Source organism: Carlito syrichta, unplaced genomic scaffold (genome assembly GCF_000164805.1).
Source record: "Carlito syrichta isolate Samal-C Ts95f unplaced genomic scaffold, Tarsius_syrichta-2.0.1 Scaffold132721, whole genome shotgun sequence".
Lineage (NCBI taxonomy): Eukaryota > Metazoa > Chordata > Mammalia > Primates > Tarsiidae > Carlito > Carlito syrichta.
Window position 1 is genome coordinate 30232 of NW_007076817.1, and position 14182 is coordinate 44413.

Here is a 14182-nt window from a genome sequence, read left to right on the forward strand (position 1 = left end):
GCCTTCCCCTCGAGCTGTGGAGCCGTCCGCGGGGTGCCCCCAGCGTCGTTCCCTCCTGCCCGTCCGAGCCCGAACGCTGGGGTTCGGCTCGTGGCCGTGGAACCGTCGGCCGTCCCAGGGTGTCGGGGTATTCATCCCGCGGTCGGGTTCCGAGGCGGTTCTTCCCGTCTCTCTGGGGGCGAGTTGTGTGGGGCCGCGCGTCGGTTGCGAGCTAGAACGCTAGGTCGTTCGCGAGAGTGAGCAGCGTTTGGCACGTGCTCTGTCACAGACACGACCCGAGAGCCTTGTGGATGCGGACCCCTCCGGCGACTGTGTGACGAGGCCCCCGTGCAGAGGAAGTGGCGCGACCCGGCCGCTCCGCGCAGTGCCCTGTCCGTCCCCCCTCCCGTGGTGTCGTCGCGGCTGCGATGCAGCCCATGCGTGGGAGGGAAAAGTCCCCCGGTAGTTCTCATGGCTTCCGTGGAGAGCGCCTGTGGCCGGAAATCGGGGACAGGGGAGTGTCTTGAGCTCGGCAGGAAGATGTCAGTGGCCGCCGCGGTCTCGGCACGTGTGTCCCCCGCCGCTGGGTGGCTCCACTCGCAGAAATGACCAGTCCCGGAAGTGAGTTATTTCCGTGGCGCTGCCGCCTCCTGAAGAAAGTGCTTCCAGAAGGGACAGGGACTGGCGACTGCAGCCGACAGGAAATTTAGCGACTGAACGTGGCAGTAATGGTTTCTTGTGCATCAGCTTCTAGGTGAAGAAAAGATGGTTCCTGGAAATGAGAGTCCTGGGCTAAGAGTCATTGGTAGGGCTGGAAAGTGCCAGAATACCCTTTTTATGAGATCCGAGGGAGGTCGTGTTTAGCATTTGGGGTGAATGTAGGATGAAATGATTTCCAGATTACTGCAGTCTGTACACCGTAGTAGTGAAGTCTTCAGTGGTAGCTTGGACATCGAGTTTCTTAGCCCGGCTGTAAAGAAGATGAGTTTCTCTGAGGGCTCACTTGAACCAGGTTGGAATTAGTGAAAACTGCTTTGCTAGTGGAACTTTCTCATTACAACTTTGTTTTTGCCAGAAATATAGACTGTGATCTGTAATCTGACACATCACAATATGAATTGTTCTACAAAATTTCGCAGAGTTCTTCTAGAAAGTATGACTTGCATGGGACTCTATTTTGAGGTGTAAGATGAAAATGCAGGAGGTAGTTTGAATTTAATTTTAGGCCTTTCCTGCTTAAACTTAAGCATGGAAACTCACGGTACTGTGTTAGTAGATTTAATTTTGTTTGGTAATTTACTCATGAGAATACACAGGGTTTTGAGGCAATGGCTGTCACTTTGTGCACATGTTAACCTGTTACTCACCTTTTCATTTGTCCTGTTGACTCCCAAGTACGCAAGTACCTTATAAACTGTTTTGAAAAAGAGTAATTGTTGACATCAGTACCGTTCTTATATACTTTTTAAAATATCCTGTGAATATTCAACTAATGTAATTTACTTTGTCTACCACCTCCACCCTCACCGTCCCTCTATTCCCTTTTCTTATCTGAATTAGACTTTAATTTTAGACTGGGTAAGTGAAGGTTGATTTTTAAAATCAGGCACAGTGACTCAAACCAACAATCCCAGCACTTTAGGAGACTAAGGAGGGAGTATTGCTTGAGCCCAGGAGTTCAGGATCAGCCTAGGCATACACCTGTAGTCCCAGCTACTCAGGATATGAGCCTAGGAGGTTGAGAATGCTGTGAGCCATGAGTGTGCCACTGCACTCTAGCCTGGGCAAAAGAAGGAGACTCAACTCAAAATATTTTCTTTTATATTTACACATGGGAATTTTTTTATTTTTAAATGTATAAGCATACATTCTTATGATACTTCACATAACAGGTTAATTCCCAGAGACTCGGTTTCCTCACCAATTAAACGGGAATGACAAATTAGTAGATTTTTAAGAATAAAACAAAATTTGAGTATGTGAAAACACTTTGAAAATTTGTCTCTTTATCTTAAGAAAGGGATATATTGGTTAAGAGTACTAAGTCTGGGTGACAGAGTGAGATTCCAACTTTAAAAAGTACTGAGTCTTTAGGGGAGATAAATTTATTTATGAGAGAACAGTTAATTTTATTTTAAGTAGAATAATGTGAGCCATCTGTGAGCTCTCTCTGGTTTTTAAAACTAATTTTTACTTCAGTGTATTTTGAAATTTAAAAAGGAAGAGATGATGGAAAGCACATAGTAAAATTTAGATGTGACTTCAAAATTAAACTTTTGAAAACCAGTTTAAAGGGCATTCATTGAAAAATAATCACACAAAGAAGTGTTTATTTTCTTTGTAGAAAGGCCATAAACTAATATCTGCCTTTCACCCTCATCAAAATGAAAACATACCTTAAACATAAAAGTAAAAATAAGAAAAGGAACTTCAGTGTCTTCTGTGTGCAAGCTAAGTAAATTATGCAAGAAGTAATAACATTACAGTATTCATAAAGTTTGTACTAATGTGTGAACATGTTTTGTTCTTTGTAAAGATTCAGCGTAGAAAGTTGTGCCATATAATTTATAACAGTATAAAACAGCCACTAAAAGAAATAGAATAATTGTATGAATTATTAATTGTAATAAAGTAATTGTCACCAGATATAGCAGCAGTTTTTGAGGAACAGATCAGTGATTTTCATTTAATCCCTTTGTGATCACTTGTTTTATGCTTATTGATTTAATCTGTACTCATCCTTTGAGTTTGATTCAGGGAAAAGTTGGAAAAATGTCTTGGTCTAATTTTAAAAAGAGTTGTAAAAGGTGTAACATTCCTTTTGAATTGGAAAATAACTTTTTTTCTCTCTCTCTCTTTTTCTTTTAAACAGCAGTTCTGTGGTGTTCTTGGTCACACATTTATGGAGTTTCTGAAGGGCAGTGGAGATTACTGCCAGGCACAGCACGACCTCTATGCAGACAAGTGAACTGTAGAAATTAATTACTACTCCACCAAGAAGCCCCCATAAGAGTGGTTGGACACAAAAGTGTTGACTTGAAATCCACAGAGCATTTTACAAACGTTCTGACCTGGATGGGGTAAACCTCAGTGCACTTCCTTTCTGTTGCCTCAGTATTTACTGGAGTGAAGAATTGCTGCTTCTTGTTAGGAGGTTCATTTCATTTATCATTACTTCCAACTTCATACTCAAAGCACTGAGAATTGCAAGTGGAGTACATCGAAGTAGACTTCAGTTTCTTTGCATCATTTCTGTATTCAATTTTTAAATTCTTTCATAACCCCGTTGAGTGTTTAAATTACCATGGCGCGAATGAACCGCCCAGCTCCTGTAGAAGTCACATACAAGAACATGAGATTTCTTATTACACACAATCCAACCAATGCAACCTTAAACAAATTTATAGAGGTAAGGTTTGATACTTTATTTTGTGCATAAGTTGATGGCCGTTTAATAGTGGAGCATATATCTAACAAAATTATTACTACTTTGGAACATTTGGGATGATATGCCTTCTGATCCAATTTCCATAGAGAACAATCAATGTCTTTTTTAGGTTGGAGGTAAATTATTTTATGCATTTTGAGTGGGACATGCTTGAGTTTGGATTTATAAGTTAATAGTTCTTCATGCATCTGAACTTGTTTAGTTTAAATTGATATGTGGACAGTGTAAAAGTGTAACTTTCGCTTACCTTGTAAGACACTCATATGGGGGAGGCTGCTATTTGTGGATTATTTTAAATGTCTCCTAAGCCTAATGAATAATGTCCTAGACTCAAGTTAGTTTATGTCTTGAATCTAATTTGATGCTTAGAAGCCAATTTTCAGCTATTAAATCTGCTTCCTCATGATAGTTACATAGGCCAAACCGTCTCACTGTCTACCTCTTTTTACTAAGAGAACAGAATAGAACACTGAATAATACAGCTGGATGCATACACATTTTAATTTGTAAATATCTTCTAGTGTTCAGACATAGCAAGAAGGCCTTTCAGGTTATAGGAAAATACTGTAATGGCACTTTTATTTTTGATTACCATCTCTCAATTTAATGTTGGGAGAGTTTTAATTAGTAATAATGCACTTTAAAGCCTATAGTTTTAAATCGTATGTAGATTTTTTCCCTTGTGTTTTCAGGATTTTATAGTCTTTAAATATACATCTTTTTAACTTTTGAGTTGGAGTCTCACTCTGTTGCCCAGGCTGGAGTGTAGTATCATGTTCACTGCCACTGCAGTCTCAACATGCTGTGCACAGGAGATCCTTACATCTCAGCCTTCCAAGTAGCTGGAATTAGAGGTGCACGCCACCATACCCAGCTAATTTTTTGATTTATGGCAGAGAGGAAGTCACATCAAGTTACTTGGGCTTGAACCCCTGGGCTCAGGCACTCCTCGCCTTTACCTTCTAAAGTTCTTGTATTACAGGTGTGAACCACTGTACCCGACCCTTTAGACTTTATACTATGTACTTCAAATGAATAATAATTTAAGATAGTAGTAAAATTAAATCAGATTATTAGCTTGCTTAAGTTCGTTTGATGTATAACACTCCATTTTCCTTTTATGCAATTCTAGTTATTGTCATTTAAAACAAGATTGTTTACTTGTTAAACATACCAAGGTTCAAGCATTCTTTGCATGACTTTCTCTTAGCCCGCATCTGAACTGATCAGAAATGATAGCAAATGTTGAGCAGTAGTGATATTCTAAAGACTTTAAAGTTTTTGTAATATGTGTTTTCTCCAGGAACTTAAGAAGTATGGAGTTACCACTGTAGTAAGAGTGTGTGAAGCAACTTATGACACAACCCTTGTGGAGAAAGAAGGCATCCATGTTCTTGTAAGTATTTATCACTCCTCATGTTTGATTCTTTGCTACATAAGGTTACTCAAATAAATCACAGTAAGGTTTAATAATACATGTTGCTAAACATTAATAAAAATGCTTTTGAAACATTTAGATATTAGATACTAAGAATTATCAGTATGATATTTATACTAATGGCCTAATATTTATATATTGTTTTGACTTAGGATTGGCCTTTTGATGATGGTGCACCACCGTCCAACCAGATTGTTGATGACTGGCTAAGTCTTGTAAAAATTAAGTTTCGTGAAGAACCTGGTTGTTGTATTGCTGTTCATTGTGTTGCAGGCCTTGGGAGGTAAGCGAATTTCTGTCACTCCAGCCTGGATGACAGAGCAAGATCCTATGTATAGAAAACAACAGGGCTGGGCACCGTGGTTCCTGCCTGTAATCCTAACACTTCTGGAGGCTGAGGTGGGAGGATGGCAAGATCCCAGGAGTTTGAGACCAGCCTGGACAATATAGTGACATCTGGCCTCTAAAAACATTTAAAAAAATTAACCAAGTGTGGTGGTACCCGTCTGTATATCTCAACTAAGGAGGTTGAAGACAGAGGATCACTGAAGCCCAGGTGTTTGAGGCTGCAGTGAGCTATGATTGCACCACTGCACTCCAGTCTCGGTGACAGGGTGAAACCCTGTCTCTGAAAGAAAGAGTAAACAAGGCTGGGTGTGGGTGGCTCAGGCCTATAATCTTAGCACTTGGGGAGACTGAGCCCAGAAGCCTGTCTCTACAAAAAAGTCAAAAAATTAGCTGTGCCTGGTGGTGGGCCCTGGTTGTTTCAGCTTGTTGGGAGGTTGAGGTTGGAGGATCTCTTGAGTCCAGGATGTTGAGGCTACAGTAAGTTCTGATCATGCCAGTGTACTTCAGCCTGGATAACAGAAAATGAGACCTTTCTCTCAAAAGAAAAAAGTAAACATTTACTACACATTACTTAAATAGGAAGTATAGTAGATAGTGATACTTCTGGGCAGGGGAATGTTAAGGTAATGAATTTATCAGGATTTGATTTTGCAACAATGATTTATCAAAATTCTTATCTTACCAGAGCTCCAGTGCTTGTTGCCCTAGCATTAATTGAAGGTGGAATGAAATATGAAGACGCAGTGCAGTTCATTAGACAGTAAGTAATGGGGTTCTCTTCAGTCTCTTTTATGTCCTTGTTGAATGACTCTTGTGATTATTTTTCAAGATAGTATTAGAACTAGGAAATAAACATCTTGCCTTCTTTTTTGCATTGTATACAGATGCTCATATTACTTAGATTCTAATCCAACAATATTCTTGGAATTATTATTTTGCTTTGCATTTTTGTTGAATACATTTTCTTAATTTTAATTTTTATTGAGGTATAATTAAGATACAATAAAAACACATAGGTTTCCAAGGGAGAACGGTTGACAATAACAGAACAACTGCCCAATACTACGTATAGAATATTTTGAATGATCTGGAACATGATTTTGTGGCTGTCGAATGTAACCACCAGTCAAGATTTAGAAAATTAATTTTTGGGCACATATTTCTGTCCATATCCTCTGCTGCCTCAGGTCACAGACTAATAAACAGTTGATTTATTGATTGCCACAAGAACTGTGATACAGCACACTAGACATTAATGTAGAGGGATTTGCTTTGATTGTTTCATCTTTTTCTTTCCTCCAGAAAGCGGCGAGGAGCTTTTAACAGCAAGCAACTTTTGTATTTGGAGAAGTATCGTCCTAAAATGCGACTGCGCTTCAAAGACTCCAACGGTCATAGAAACAACTGTTGCATTCAATAAAACTGGGGTGCCAGATGCTATTGCCTTGGAAGTGCAACTTGAGATAGGACCTAATTGGTCGTGCATGTTAGCCAGTGTTGGCTTGGTGTTAAGTCTGATGACGCTTCCATAGGGTATTGAAAAGCAGTTTTACCAGGCCACAGCTTGACAGAATTGGCAACCTCTGTTTGGGTTACATTCAACCTGTGTGAACACTTAGCAAAAGATTTTTGCTGTTCACATTTAAAATGTGCTTATCATTTTTAACAATTGACCTTTCCTGATATCATGCGGTGTTTAGTTGTCTTTGTTTAAATCTGTTCCCATGCCAGAATCTTTTCAATACTTAAGAAATTTAGAAAGATTAGGTGCCAAAATACCCAGCACAATACTCACATATTTTTAGTATCATATAGACCTAAAATCCCAGGAACTATGAACACTCTAGACCTTATGTGGTTTTATTTCTTCAGTCATTTCACACATTGGAAGTATGGCTTGTGTGGTTACTTGCCTGTTCACTTTATGTTTACATCTCCCACATTCAGACCAGTGCACATCAGGTTTGCTCAGCCATCAGTTGTTTGTTTGGATTTTTACCTAGTCTTACAGTGATTATTTAATGTCTTTCTGTAAATCTCATTTTGTGCTGTTATGGAAAACCTCCATTTGGGAAATCTACATTGTACAGAAGCACATGTCTTTATGTCTTCAGACAAAAAAGCCTTACAGTGAATTGATTGTTTGCACTCTAAGGTGCAACTTAACAGGGAGGGCCTGAAGAAAGAATGGGAGGGGCTATCAAGTATTTTTAGCGAAATGTTGCCTTTGTCTTGTGCAGAACCTATAGAATATGCTCTTTAATTTAGCAAATATTTTTTTAAAAGGTAGAGATGCTTTGTTATTGTAGGTAAAACAATTCTTAATCATAAAATTTCTGAAATTCTTGTAATTTTTTTCCCATACTTATCAGAAGTTGTTTACCAACTTATTTTTGTTTGAAGTGTGATTTTTTTTTTTTCTTCCCAACCTCTCTTGCAAAAAAGAAGTGGGTTTCTGCTAATGAACTGAGCAGACATCTAATATTTTATATGCCTTTTGAGCTGTGTAACTTAATATTTGGATACTTGATAATTTGTTTTATTATGTAATTGATTAAATGGTGATGTGTATTAATGTTAGTTCAGCCATATATTTATACTGTCTGGGGATGTGTGGTGACAGTTCTGTGGGAGAAATAATTTGTCAGTGTTCACCAGCTTGTAAAAACTTAGTGCGAGAGCTTAAACATCTAAATAAATAATGAACTGCGTTTATCATCATTGAGATTGTTTTGCTTAAAGTTAACTTATTTTGTAGAAAACAATGAATCGCACTTCATTTAATGCCATTTGATGTAAAGTGTGTGTCCTCGTCTTCAACAAATGAAGGATAAAATGAAGTCAGCATTTTAGCAAGCTTATTGACAATTGGTTAGGATCATGAAAACTTTGACTGTATAACACTAAAAGTGCTTTCCATTATAAACATTCCTTTTTAAAGGTCTAGATAATTTATTATTGTCTACTGAGGAGAAACTAGTTGAAGATGGCCTTAACTTAAGCTCAGTTCCACTAATTATTACTGGTTTTGTGCAATTTCTGTACCTCTATTGCAAATTATATCTAATAAATTGTTAAATTAATTTGAACATAAGTATTTGGCACATCAAAGCTTAATGTTAAGTTTTTCTTAGTAATCTGAAGTACTTCCTTTGCATAGCTCATGGAAATCTAAAAAGGACAAATGTCTTTTTAAACAGCGGTTGTAAACATAAAATAACCAATTTGAGTAAAAAGTGATACTGCACTTGTGTTTCAAAGAATTTGCTCTCATCTCTTCATGCCAGTTTAGCACTTAATGTATTTCATTCCTGAAATGTACCAGGGCAAAAAGGAAAAACAGGTCTCTGGAGTCCTTTCTTCAAATCTTAGATCTTTGGATTGGGACTAGTTATTTAACCTGAGCTGTGTTTTTTGTTTGTTTTTTAAAGAAGATACAGTCTACTTTTAATGAAAATGCAATTTTATGTGAGTGACTGCTAAATGATCAACTATTACCACACAGCCCAGAAAACATCCTTTACGTTCATTCAAAGAGGAGGTGCCATTATAATTAACGAAAAATATCTTTTGAGTTTGAAAAGTTAATTTGCAGTGATGGATTGTATATATATGGTGCTAAAAATCAATTTACTTTATAAACCTTATCTGTACAGTATACAATGTGATGAGACTTGCTTTTTATCCAAATAATTTTGTATCTTGTAAATACAGCTGATTATAGGAATGCCTATAATACATCTGAAGATTCCTTATATTTAATAAGAATTATAAGAATTCTGAGTCGAAGTCTTGAATGCAAGAAGTTATCAGATGGTGTTCTACAATTTGGTTACTTGGATTTGGATTCCCCCAATGGGATGATGTAAATAGTAACTAGTTGCCTAGGCTTGTCTATAGAAACTGTAATGTTCCTGATGTAAGTAATGCAGTTGCTGAATCCTAAGAAGAAGATGCAGTCTCCTTTTAGTTGAAGGAAAATCCTAGAAATAGGTACCAGTGGTCATTTTACTGTGCCCTGCAATCTTCGTTTTCCTTAGAGCCCCCTTTCCCTATTCCCCTGCCTTGACACAACTCCAGACCTAGAAGCAGCCAGGCCAGGCATGGGGTCTCATCCCATCCCATCCCCTTTCTATAGTGCTTCAAAAATGATACTGTGCTTCCCCCAACTTGGCTGCAGAATCTCAATCTGGGTTTTTTAAATGTATTCATCTGACAAATGTCTACCGTTTGCCAGGCATTTAAGAGTATGGCAGAGAATGTGAAAGATAGTCACCAATGAGTTCCCCACCTCTTGCTAGTATTAAGAGAATGCGTTCTGTTGGAGTTTCAGGAAATGTAATTTGAAGAGAGGAAATACTTCAAAGGGAAGTGGAAGTATAAGCAACAGTTTTTTATTTACATGTAAATGAAGTTATTTTAAAGTTTTTAGGAAAAAACATGAAGGTGGTGTCTGCTATACATGTTTATATTCTACATTCTTGCTTCCTTGAATAATATGTTTGTGTGTATATATGTGCCTCCTTACACTTGGATTGGAAATTAAAGACTGGTTTAAAAGTGTCTGACATTTAATCTTTCTCCATTACATTTGGGGTACCCAGCCTATGCAAAATCTTAGAAGGAAAGTAAAGGAAATTTTCACTTTGCCTTCAATGGATTAAAACAGTTCTATGCATTAAAGTTTGAGTGGAAGAATTGATGGTAAATCTGTAATTTGACATGTTGCCAACTAACCAGTAGATTAAAATACCTATTGATTTTATTGTCAGCATTTATTGTCAACTATTCATAATTTGATTCACTCTAATAATCCTGTATTTGTTCCAATTTTATATCTAAGGGATTTAGGGCTCCAGTTAGGTTGACTAGCTAATGAGTGGTAGAACTGAGATTTCAAACCCATTTGAGCCTGTCTGCAACAGCACACATTTCTTATGAATATACATGCCCTATGATTTTTTATGTTACCAATTCATGAGTCAAAATCTTGGCTATTTAAATCATTTTCATTTTCCTTGAAAAGTATTCTTCACAACGGCCATAAACACACATTTGTAATTTCTTCATTTAAATTGAACTCTTCTTTTTTGGCAGAAAAACTTTTAAGTAGGAGTCTCTGTCACTCAGGCTGGAGTGAAGTGGCGTGATGCTCACAGCCACTGCAGCCTCGACCTGCTGGTCTCAGGCAATCCTTCCACCTTAGCTTTCCAAGTAGCTGGAATCATAGGCACATGCTTCTGTGCCTGTCCAATTTTATTTATTGTAGAAACAAAGTCTCGGCTTGTTGCTCAGGCTGGTCTTGAGGTCAGGCAATCCTCTGGCCTCCTCCCAAAGTACTGGGAATACAGACATGAGCCACCACGCCTGGCTAAAACTTTATTTGAAGTCAGAATAGGCTTAAGTTATGCTGCAGGAACAGACAGCCTGAAATCTCTGTAAATTGATAAGATTAAGAGTTTTAGCTTTTAAGATTTGTTTTTCATGTTCTCTCTGGACTGCTAGTTGTGACGGAAGACAAGAAGGGATTTGGGATGTCTCACATGGTGATTAAATGCTTGACTGGGGAAGTATACATGTCACTTGTGCTTAGCTCAATGGACAGAATTGGTCACATAACCACCCAGCAAAAGAAACGAAACGTAAGAAGTAACTACAAGCTCCCACATCAGGGTCTATTGGAGACATCCATGGCAACACTCTAGATAAGTGAAATCTCATAAGCGGTTAAAGATTATAAGCAGCTAAATTGGACGCCATGAATTCAGGCACTACAGCTTGTGCTTAGAAAATCAAAAGCACTTATTGATTAGACTTAGTATTCCTAGTTTCGTTTTAGATGTGATTTTGGCTGATTTTCTGTCAGACTAGCAGTAGTAAATAAGAGGCGGGCCAGGCCCAGTGGCTTTGGGAGGGCGAAGTGAGAAGATTGCTTGAGCTCAGGAGTTTGAGACCAACCTGAGCAACATAGTAAGACTTTGTCTCTACAAAAAATTAGCTGGCATGATAGTGTGTGCCTGTAGTCTCAGCTACTTGGAGTTCAGGGCTGCAGTGAGTCGTGACTGCCACTGCACTCCAAACTGGGCAACAGAGTAATAATTTGACTCAAAAAAATAAATAAAATAAATAAATATATATATATATGTATGTATGCAGAGGACAGGGGAAAAGGGTATGAGTAACAGTAAGATATATTTGTTGGCCGGGCATGGTGGCTCATGCCTATAATCCCAGCACGTTGAGAAGCTGAGGCGAGAGAATTGCCTGAGACCAGGGGTTCGAGACCAGGGGTTCGAGACCAGCCTGGGCAACTTGGTGAGACCTCGTCTCTATAATCTAGAAAAATTAGCCAGGCATAGTGGCACACACCTGTAGTTCCAGCTACTTGGAAGACTGAGGTAGAAGGATCTCCTGAACGCAGCAGGTCAAGGCTGTGGTGACCATGAGTGTGTCACTGCACTCCAGCCTGGGCTACAGAGTGAGACTACAACTCAAAAAAATTTTTTAAATTATGACAAATTCAAATTATAAAAACTAAATACAAAAAGTACAGCCAATGATATGACTGGCAGCCTTAAGATTGTGTACCTTAATAGACCCCCAAACATCAGTGTATCAGTGTCTTACAGCAAAGGACAATTAGTTACTTGTAATGATTGCTCATAGCAAGAATATGAACCATTAAAAAATTTGCTTTTATGGTTTTTAAGGCAAGGAATGTTTTAATCCAGTGTTTTCAAAGGATTTTCTTAGGAATATTAGAAAAATGATACTATAAATAGCTTTGGCAAAAACTGAGCTAAACTTACACATTATTTACTGCAATATTACTTTATTACTTTATTTACTTATTTACTTATGTATTTATTTATTTATTTATTTCAGCATCTTGCTTTGTCACCCAGGCTATAGGACACTGGTGCAATCATAGCTCACTGCGGCCTCAAGTAATTTTGTTGCCTAAGCTACTGAGTACCTGGGACTATAGGTGCACGCCTTCACGCCCGACTAATTTTTAAATTTTTTGGTCAGTCTCACCCCATCTCCAAGGCCGGAGTTAGTTTTTTCTTTTTTATGTTTTGTAGCGATGAAGTCTCGCTATGTTGCCCTGACTGGTCTCAAACTCCGGGGGCTCAAACAATCCTCCTGCCAAGAGGGCAATATAGTATTTAGCCACTGTGTAAGTCAGTGTCCCAGAAATAAACAGATGAGACACAGTGGATAATTAAGAAGCATTTTAAAAAGAACCAACAAGACATGTCATAGTGTTACCACCTCCCAACCTAAAGCAGCAAGAGAGGGGGTGGTTCCCAGAATGGCATAGAAGAGCTGGACGGAGAGAGGACTTCTAAGAAGCTGTGGCCTTGGAAGACATCCAACTGGTGGCAATTCAGCAAGAGGGAGATGAGACTGAGTAATAAATGCACAGCCTCTTTTCCCCATCCACTTTGATGTCTTGCTGGTCTCCCTTCTCCTCCTCTGCCTTCCTTCCCTTTACCCAGACCCAAGAGGGAGGCAGCAGACAAAGGTACCCGCAGAATATGCAGACCAACTTTTGGGGCACAAAGTAGGGTGGAGGATGGTAAGAAGTGGAATTGTCATGTCCCACTGTAGGTCCCTTTTTTTCCCCACAGATGACTGAAACTAGTGTTCTAGAATGCACTTTGAGAAAAGTTGACAGCATTCAAATACCCAAACTGATGCACATATATTTTGGAAGTGATAATATAATGGTATCGTAGGATGAAGCTGTTTATTCATTTGTTTTCAATTTAATGAGTTAAGTGTTGGTTTTGAGGAGAGTGACAACATAATGTTCATTTGGACATTTGGAGATATATCTATCTGTATATATATCTATAGATAGATAGATAGATAGATAGATAGATAGATAGATTTTTTTTTAGAAAAGGAGTCTCACTCCGTTGCCCAGGCTGGAATAAAGTGGCACATGGCTCACTGCTCTGGACCTCCAGGGCTCAGGCAATCCTTCCCAAGTAGTTGGATCTTCTACCTCAGCTTCCCAAGTAGCTGGGTCTACAAAAGTGCACCACCACACCTGGCTAATTTTTCTGATTTTATTTTTTGTACAGATGAGGTCTTGCTATGTTGCCTAAGCTGTTCTCAAGCTCCTGGGCTCAAACAATCCTCCTGCCTCACCCTCCCAAAGTGCAGAGACCACGCCTGGCCCATTTCATTTTGGTTTGTAACAGTGATCAGAGGCTTGGTCATTTTTGCAAAAATATTCCAGGACTTGCTTTAATTTTTCCAAATGCCTTTCTTAACTGTTGATTATTCAGATAAGCTTCTGTTATGACATCCATATAAATTTTCTTCTTTTTTTCCAGTTTTAGTTGTCCTAACTCTGCCAGATCCTCCTCTGACAATAACTTTTGTTGTGATTTGAGCAGTTCTCAAATATTACTTTCACTGACTTTCTCAACCTAAGTAACAGAAACGCTCTAAAAGAAAAGGTATTTATTTGAGAAACAAAGATTGCAATGAAAATACACCTGACCCAGGAAGCTATGTGCATATTCAGGGACATAAAGAAAGATAAAGTTTTCTAAAGGAGAAAAAAATATGAGGATTACATAACTGTGCTGAAAGAATTATCCTTAGCTACAAAGATCAATAACAAGGGTGACACCAGTTCGAGGTTGGACAGGCAATTGCTGGGCAGGTGTCCTTGCAGAAGTTTTTCTTGTGTGTGTAAGGTTGTGATGGCCTTTGTGCAAGGTTGTAGTTTCTGTAGAGTTTTCTGTGATCATTTTGTTATCAGACATACAATGATGCAAACCCTCTCTCCATGGCCTTTCCCAGTTCTATTTGTCAAAGGTTTGGTTTTGTTTTGCTTTGTTTCATGTTTTTTTGGTATTAGGGATTCCATTTTGATTCTAACTTTCTTTTTTTTTTTTTTTTTGAGTTGGCGTCTCTGTTGCCCAGACTGGAGTGCAGTGGCCGCTCCC

General features: G+C 38.6%; 1 protein-coding gene across 2 annotated transcripts in view; it reads left to right on the top strand.

The window, feature by feature from the left end:
* PTP4A1 (protein tyrosine phosphatase type IVA, member 1) overlaps nt 1-9776 on the top strand; it is an 11010-nt gene extending 1234 nt beyond the window's left edge. The window contains exons 2-6 of one of the 2 annotated variants that reach the window (XM_008049356.1): nt 2852-3388; nt 4731-4823; nt 5018-5148; nt 5899-5973; nt 6516-9776. In XM_008049356.1, the coding sequence (XP_008047547.1) occupies nt 3284-3388; nt 4731-4823; nt 5018-5148; nt 5899-5973; nt 6516-6633 (522 nt within the window). In that variant the 5' untranslated portion in view covers nt 2852-3283 and the 3' untranslated portion in view covers nt 6634-9776. The remainder of the gene's footprint in view (nt 1-2851; nt 3389-4730; nt 4824-5017; nt 5149-5898; nt 5974-6515) is intronic. The other variant, XM_021708190.1, reaches the window with a different exon arrangement.
* Nucleotides 9777-14182: the final 4406 nt, after the last annotated feature.